Raw genomic sequence first — 8,382 nt, 5'->3', positions numbered from 1 at the left:
TTATTATTACTATTATTACTATTATTACATTATTATTATTATTATTATTATTATTATTATTATTATGCCTGTTTTAATGCGTATTGTTAATAGTAGGCTATTATTATTTCACTGAGATGTATTTTGTGTAATCGAATAGTGATAAATTGCGATTCATATTTTAAGGATTGTAAATGAGCAGCGCTATTAGAGCTTACTTATAATATAAAATAAGTCACAATGAGTTTTAATTTATGAACAAGAAAAAAGACATGTAGCACATGTTACCTTCATTTAATAAAGGCGTGACATCACAATGACGACCCGTTCAATGTAGGCTTAGACTTGAGATTTACTCAAAAAAATTACACCCATAAAAACGATGAAACTCGTAATCGATGTGTACCTACTGGTATGATATAAAAGCATTCGCAGGATCACTGCTGCAGCACAACTCGCTTTCATGACATCGGTGGAGCAGCGACAACAGCCAGCCGCACACTGCAAAAAAATAACTCCAACTCAAAAAGGCGATATTAACTTATATGTATCTGAGAGATCCGCAATGTTCACCTGTTTCCGTCGTAAAATCAATATGGATTTTCTGAAATGAAGCTACATTTTTTCATCTTGTTTGATGATTTTGTTTTAAGGAATCCCCAGCCCACAAAAACTATAGTGAAATGATCTCATCCTCTTTTTTCGCTTTATAAGTTACATTTTGAATCAGCAACGAGACTAAATCACCTGTTAGTGACAGTTTGTTATTGCAAGGCAGCAGGCTCGCTCTCCATCACGCGATTCAAAGACAGAAACTTGAAGCAGCCTCCATCACACAACCTGCAGATCGCCTCTTTGCACCACCCTGCCGTGAAATCCAATACGTCTCCTTTCTCATGAATTTAGGATATCAGCCTCTGTCTTGAGCAGCAGCACCCCCCCCCCCCCACACACCACCACCACCACTACCACCACCACCCCTCCTCATGCATATCCGGGAACGGCCACCAAACTACATCTCCCTCTGAGTTAAAAAAGATAACAAAGATTTTTTTTTTTTTTTTAAAAAGAGGACGTTATAGAAGATTTAAAAAAGCTTCATACCTGTGCAAAATAGCTGGTGCTTGTTGTTGGCAAGCCACACAGGAGCCCATTGTAGAAGCTCGCCTTCTGCCTTCTGCAAAGGGCTCCAGACATCACGGCATTTATTTGAGCTCAAACTCTGTCACTGTTGACTTTAGCACAAAGCAAAGATTTCACTGCCCCGCTAGTTAAAAAAAAAATGATTATTTTACAGAGATATCGATCAATGCGCTATAAAAAAAAAATCAGCTTAGCATTATATGTCTAAAATGAATAGAACGAAATTTAATGTCTGTGTAAATTTACAGAGCTGCGGCGTCCTATTCAAAGTTTACACTTGTGCAATTTGGATTGTGTGTATGTATGTGTATGTGTGTGTGTGTGTGTGTGTGTGTGGTGTGTGTGTGTACTCTTCCTATATGCGGGCATAGCATCCACTCTATTGTTTACTGGCTCTGTTTATTCGCAGATCACGCTGTTTAAAGTACGATCTGTAAAGAGGGTCTGGAGAATAAACGCACACTTTAGGCCCTACGTGTTCAGAAGGCGAAGGGGTGTCATTTCAGTTATAGGGGATAGAAATTTCCCCTGGCCTTGGATTTGAGCTCAGCAGGAAGGACGTGCAAGCGGGGGGGGGGGGGGGGTTCATTTGGACGACAACTAGGCTATCTTATCTAACAAGGGGGGTTCCAACTACTTTAAAATAGGGAGTAGACAATGGACCCCCAGATTGTGGGGAGAGAAGTTAGAGCATCACATTCAGACGGCTCTGTTCCCAAATCAGCCCCCTATTCCAGCAACTATTCTCCTGCTCCGCGGGGAGGCTGTTTTACAATGACACTTAATCTTATTCACTGATTTAAACTTTGCAGTGTGTGTGTGTGTGTGTGTGTGTGTGTGTGTGTGTGTGTGTGTGCGTGCGTGCAGGCGTGCGCGTGCGTGCGCGTGTCTGCGGGCACGCTGTGTGTGTGTGTGTGGCAGGCAGGCATAGTGTTTGAGTGACAGTGCTAGATAGGTTGGAATCATAAAGTGTCTCCCTGTACGTGTGGGAATTTAAATAGCTTCATTATTCAACACACTTCTTTCTCCATCTCTTCTTTGCAGCAGCTGGAGTTTCAGGTGAAATTGTACCAAGCGTGCACGTTAGCAATTCTTTGGATTGATTGCATGTCTGCAACTAAAAAAAAAAAACACACACATTTTCGTTTGCAACACATTTGGAGTAAAATTGGTGTTTTATTTTCTTCTTTCTAACATGCTTATGGGCTGTCTACGTCGTCACTTCAGCGCCAAAATATTGCAGTGGTTAATGTGTTGGATACATTTTTACCCCATACATATCTCACTTTGCGTTTTGGATTAATAACCGTAGCCTTTCTGTTTTGTTTACTTTTTTCCAAACGATGATCGCCGTTTGAGAGCATTGTTGTCGTTGTTGTCCGGCAAAGCTATCAATCACTGCTGAAATATGCGCCTTAAAAGCACATGGATGCGAATATTCTTTAAAATATATAAGAAATATTGTGAAATTCATTGTACGCACTTATATGGAAGTTGTTTGTTATTGTGCAAAGCTAAAACTGGGTCTAAATGACATCTAATAAAACTAAATCCTGTCTTTTTGTCTTTCTCTTTACGCATTTTATTCTTTAACATTTAATGTGTATTTGATGTAAACTAAATCAAATGCAGATTATGTTTTTCTATGATGTATATTTTTGCCTTCAGTTTTTTTTATTTTCTGTTATATTGATTCATAACATATTAAGTGCACCCTAGGAACATAATTGTTGTAATGGTTGCATTTAAACTACTGTTGCATAATAATAATAATAATAATAATAATAATAATAACTACCAAACAACATCATATTCAGAAAACAAAACCATTAACACTTTAATATAGATTCTGTTCTTGTCACTACAAGAATACACATATACAAGCCATAAATAGTCATTACACAAATGATTGAAGAAATCCTGCGAGGCATTTAAATTCATTTAGGAATTCAGTTATGCAGATGGAGGCTATTATACAGCAAGTTGATGTTTGTCTTTGGGGTCCATTCCTGAAGCCGACTTCTGAACAGATCTCGTCACATTATCATTACTTTTAATTATTAATATCAACATCCTCTCTTAAAATATTTAGGCTACTAACAAACTCGACAACTAAAACGGTGGGAAACGTCAAAAATATCGGAAATACATATTGTACACAAACTCTATATTTATTTTACAAATGTACAAATTGGAAGGGGAAGAAAGTCCACATCGGATGGAGGGCTAAAGAGTTTATGTGGAGTTCATGATGGGCCTGGAATAGACGCCTTGGTAGTAACTTTCAGGTATAGATGAAGAATCCAGACCGGCTTTCCCCGCCATGGAGCCCATGGAAAGAGCCCCGGCCATGGGGGAGCCATAGCCAGAGTAATGCATCACCTGCTCGTAAGTCTTTAGGTCCATTTTGTGATGCTGCTGCTCCGAAGACATGAGGTTATTAATGGAGAACGGGTGGTTGAAGGAGTAGTGGTGCTCAGGCTTCAGGTGCGCTTCATGCGCAAGGACAGAGTGATGCTGAGACATGAGGTGCTGCCCCTGCGACACCGGGGAGGCGGCGGCGTGCTCCGGGCTCAGGGCCTGGCTCGTCTTCATGTCCGACAGGGACCTTTTGTGCTCGTTGACGGAGGAGTTGGAGTGCGGGGACTCGTTTCCGTTGCAGCTCTCTGAGCTGCTGTTGGAGGAGCCGCCGTCTCCCCCTTTGCGCCCGCTATCCTTGCTCGTCTTCTTATCGCACTTGAAGCGCTTCTGTCTCCTCAGATAGCAGCCATTCTCAAACATGTTCCCGGAGTCCGGGTGGAGAGTCCAAAAGGAGCCTTTCCCGGGTTTATCCGGCGACCTGGGCACTTTGAGGAAACAGTCATTGAACGACAGCGAGTGGCGAATGGAGTTCTGCCAGCGCTGCTGGTTCTGTCGGTAAAAAGGGAAGAGGTCCATTATCCACTGGTAGATCTCGGCCAGTGTCAGCATCTTGCTGGGAGACTGCTGGATGGCCATGGTGATGAGGGAAATGTAGGAGTACGGGGGCTTTGCGTGCGTGTAGCTCCTGCGGTAGGTCTTGGGGTCTCTGGACCTGTTGATGTTAGACTGTCCGTACATAGGGCTCATGGCGTTCATGTTGGTGTAGGATGTCAGGGCGTTCATAGATGCGGGCTGCGCGGTCATGGGGCTCATACTAGGGCTCAGGGCTGCGCTCATGGCCGTCATGCCTGCGCCCATGCCATTCATGGCTCCGGTGCCCGGTGACATGCCGGTCATGGAGGGACTCATGCCCGTGTTGACGTATGACATGTTCATGGAGTTGGCTGTCATGTTGGCAGTGGTGCCCATGCCGGACATGCTCATGTAAGAATTCATAGAGTTCATTCCCAGGCCTGTGTTCATGTTGCCAACCGAGGTGTAACACTGTCAGTGAGGGAAAGAGACAATCATCAGTTTCATCTGGCACAAGGATTACAGTGAGAAGTTAAAAAGCAGCTGTAATAACTAAACACAGACGTTCTTTCAAATCACAATGAACACATTCATTCAAAACAGTTATTTTCTAAATGCGCACGGGCTCGTAAAGGTTGAAATTAACCTATGTGATTTTGTTTCCGCGTGAAAGAGTTTCAAAATTAAAAGCACGGCTGCGTGTGTGTTTAATGCCACTGGTATGGCAAATAGAATTTTAGTGAAATAATATGCGAAAAATGCACACAATGTTGATGAGAATGTGGACACCTAATATGACACACAAAACAGCGAGTGCAATACAAATATTTGAATCAGTCGCACCGAAACCAAACAGCTCAGATGTTTGTGGAGTGGAAATAACAAAAACAAATCTGATTTAGTAAAGATACGTATAGACTTATGGAATTATATTCCGAATGAAAAGTCCCCCCTCCCTCCCTACATGTCAAGCAACTTTGTTAGGATAGTGCCCTGCGTGGAGATGGGGGAGGATTTGGAGGCGCCTCAAGTCAATATTTGATCACAAAGTTAATATTATCTCAGGGCTAATATTGAGTTGTATAAAATGGGATTGGCTTTAGACGGAAAAATATATATATTTAAGGTACCCACCTCGGGCTCTCCGTAGTAGGTGCTCCAGTCGGTGTGTTCGTGTCCTTCCATTTTAACTGCTCCAAGCATCATGGAGGACTTTTACAAAGCGTCTCCCAGCAGGGGAAAAGCAGAAAGTCTCTCTAATAGCAGGTGACTGGGGACCACTGAGTGTATTTAGATCGTCGGTGTGTCCCTTCGTCAAGGACTGGCGTTGATGTGTGTCTTATGGAGCCAGCCGTGAAATGCGTCTGTCAGTGACTGGAGTTCAAATGACGCTCCGAGCTGCCTGTTAACGCTGTGATATAGCTCTGTGCGCTAGGCAAGCCTCCAATCCCTACTTCTACGCCTTGGGCCCTATTTGAATAATCTCCTCGCACCTAGGCGTGAGACTCCTCAAGCTCCCCCTCCTCCACCCCCAATTGTACACCTGCACTGGCTGAAAAGAACAGTTTCTTATGAAAAGCTTCATTATATACTAATCTTATTGTATTTTGGCAGAGGCAACATAAAAGAGCTATAAAAAGGAATGTCTTGGCGCTCTTCGTTGGTGCGCTTTTCATTACGCACATGCTCCAACGTGCTTATTCCAATTCAACTGATCTGAAATCACAAAAGCATTTTTTATGGCGCTGCGTTGAAGGACTTTATAAAACTGTTAATTTTTTACACTAAAATAACATTAGTGAATCGGATTAAGGTTGATCTATCAGTCGAAATCCACTTGAAAGAATGTATTTAAGCAGATATATCGTATCGGATGTTGCCAGGGTTGAGTTGCTGTTTGATTCCAGGCACATTATGTGATATTCAAAGAGTGTGTTTTTAAACGTCACCTGGAGAGAATAATGATCTTATGGCTGATGTGGGCCTGAATGAATGCATGTGTACGTGCACATGGTCACTACCTTGAAATGATGAAAGCTCCTTTGATATTGGTGGGGGAAAAAGCCATTTCATCACTTTGCCCCAGCTGTTTAACAATTACGTTATAATACATAGTAGTTGGTTTCTACATATTTGTCACTATTAAAGTGTTTTTCTAAATGATGTCGCTAATATTTGCAAGAAAGGTAAGAGTTTATCCTTCTTTACTAAACTGGATGACTGAATTACTGTTTCCAAATGTTTTAATTAGCGTGACTAAATATGCTAAGCAAAGCTTCAGAGCGCCCTCTCTCGGTTATTGCCTCCAACTGACTTTTCTTTTTTTTGTGGCACATGAAGCAGCTTTTATATCGTGAGACATCTTAGAAACGATGGAATTTTTGCACATTTTCAATGAGTTTTTATCACTAAATAGATGCAAAAACAATAATCATGTTATCTTGTGGAACCGGTGTCATGGTGAAAGTTTACCTAATGTTCAAATATCTACAGTCACAACATCAGACGGAATAGCTCCTGGCTGTTGAGGCCCTTGAATTCTCGCAGCCTGCCCTGTACAGTATTTGTATGACACAAACATCAAGGTGAGGCTGCAGTCCGGTGCCAGCCACGTGTCAGTAGTGGTACATCTATTTGACTGCATATTTACGCAAGAGCATAACTATCAGTATAGAGACCCATTAGTAAAGGCGAGTAAACCTGTCGTGTTGACGAGGGACTAACAGAGTCTGCTTAACTTGGAAATGAGATCATGAAAAAAAGGTCTGTGTGTGTTTGAGGATTGGGGATTTGACCGGAGAGAGCTGGAGATGGTCAAATCTGCGCTCCCTCGGCTTGACGCAGTCAACACCGATTTTGTGTTTTAAGCTATTTTTTTAAATAATTAAAAACGACAATATACTTTCATAATGATAGTTCTAGCAAATAAACATCTAACATTGGCTATATTATTTATATTAAGACCAATTTATATGGGCAGAAATTCCAAGGTGTGGAAAATAAAAGTGCAGCCGTGTTGTAGAGCTATATATTTTTTTATCCAGATAGAGCCTGTGGATCTTCATATACATGTCTATAAACATACGTTCATTGATAATCCACTTAAGTTTATATTTAGAAAAAATATATATATATTTACAGTATATAAAACATTGAAATAAAATCACCTCTAGTCCTATTTCTGTTGCATAAAAATATAAGCCTAAGATGTATACACTTCGGTTTGCTGTTATAAGAGCATACGTTTTTTTTGTACGTAAAAAAAAAAAAAAAAGAAGTAGGACACTTTTTACTCAACTGTTTAAAAATTCTTTTGGTGGATATTTACTTTACTTAACTGTCCCTGTTCCTAACCAAATCAATAGACTCGAAAAGACTTTCAAAATTACAGACACCAAATCCTCAGTATTCTAAAATGGTCCTTGACCTGCATGACATTGTGTTCCTCAATGAGACATGTTGCTAATTCCAAAGTTAATCATCAACCTGCCACAGTCCTCTCAGATGGGTGAAGGTCACCTTTTGGATTTGGTCACAAACAAAAAACTTTAACTGGGCCTTTGCTTTCACTCTGTCACCCTATTTTATGTATATTCCTCATTTATCCTCTGTAATGTGTGTTAATACACAGAGTGTCCCTATACCACATGTGTAAAGGGGAGGCACTCCAGGACTTCAATGGTTTCTGATACGTTTTTCAAATGGGGAACAAGAATATTGGGCAACGTCAACATCTCTCAGGGTCATCACTCACAAATGATTTTGTCAGTCAGCTTGACCACATAGTTTATCTAGAGACATAGCTCACACAAAAATCAATGGAATTAAAAATAAAATTATGCTATCAAAAGTGTAGACCATCAGACATTGGCACGACAGTTATTTATTTTTTTCTTCATCTGTGATTGCAATCACAGCATGCCAATACATTTTGTAATTTAAGCATCACCAAAGCAACAAACAGCACCAAGTGTTTTCTTAAACTTGCAACAGTGGTGGTTGGGCTGAAGTCAGAGTAGCTTTAATTTACTTGGCCTGCATTGATGGAATTCATATAGTGACTGAAATCCAACTTCATCGCATTACCCAGATTTAACAATTACCAGCAATCACACATGCTGTGTGTACGTCTGTTGATGAATGATGAAATACTAAGGTTTGCCCTTATGCTACAGATATAAACTGTGTATTGATATTAAATGAACAGAATAAACATCGTAGAACACATTAATGGATTGGATTGGATTTTTTTAACGTAAATTTAAAAAAATTCCGAAACTTTTTAAATTTACAGAATTTCTTTGTGTTTTGCACAGGGAAATCCTC

General features: G+C 40.6%; 1 protein-coding gene and 1 long non-coding RNA gene across 3 annotated transcripts in view; both read right to left on the bottom strand.

The window, feature by feature from the left end:
• The window catches only part of LOC116670442 (uncharacterized), a 14,918-nt gene extending 13,532 nt beyond the window's left edge, over positions 1-1,386 (bottom strand). The window contains exons 1-2 of one of the 2 annotated variants that reach the window (XR_004327022.1): positions 1,084-1,386; positions 390-480 (exon numbers count right to left, since the gene is read on the bottom strand). This is a non-coding gene — a long non-coding RNA (uncharacterized LOC116670442). The remainder of the gene's footprint in view (positions 1-389; positions 481-1,083) is intronic. The other variant, XR_004327023.1, reaches the window with a different exon arrangement.
• Positions 1,387-3,277: 1,891 nt separating this feature from the next.
• Positions 3,278-5,570, bottom strand: foxa2 (forkhead box A2). Its single transcript, XM_032500973.1, has 2 exons — positions 5,191-5,570; positions 3,278-4,527 (listed from the first exon to the last, which is right to left on the bottom strand). The coding sequence occupies exons 1-2, from the start codon at positions 5,260-5,262 to the stop codon at positions 3,358-3,360; spliced, it is 1,242 nt and encodes a 413-aa protein (XP_032356864.1). The 5' UTR covers positions 5,263-5,570; the 3' UTR covers positions 3,278-3,357.
• Between the last annotated feature and the right edge of the window lie 2,812 nt (positions 5,571-8,382).

This window comes from Etheostoma spectabile, chromosome 20 (genome assembly GCF_008692095.1).
Source record: "Etheostoma spectabile isolate EspeVRDwgs_2016 chromosome 20, UIUC_Espe_1.0, whole genome shotgun sequence".
Taxonomy (NCBI): domain Eukaryota; kingdom Metazoa; phylum Chordata; class Actinopteri; order Perciformes; family Percidae; genus Etheostoma; species Etheostoma spectabile.
Note: the sequence above shows the minus strand (reverse complement) of the source record. Positions and strands in the feature narration are given on the sequence as shown.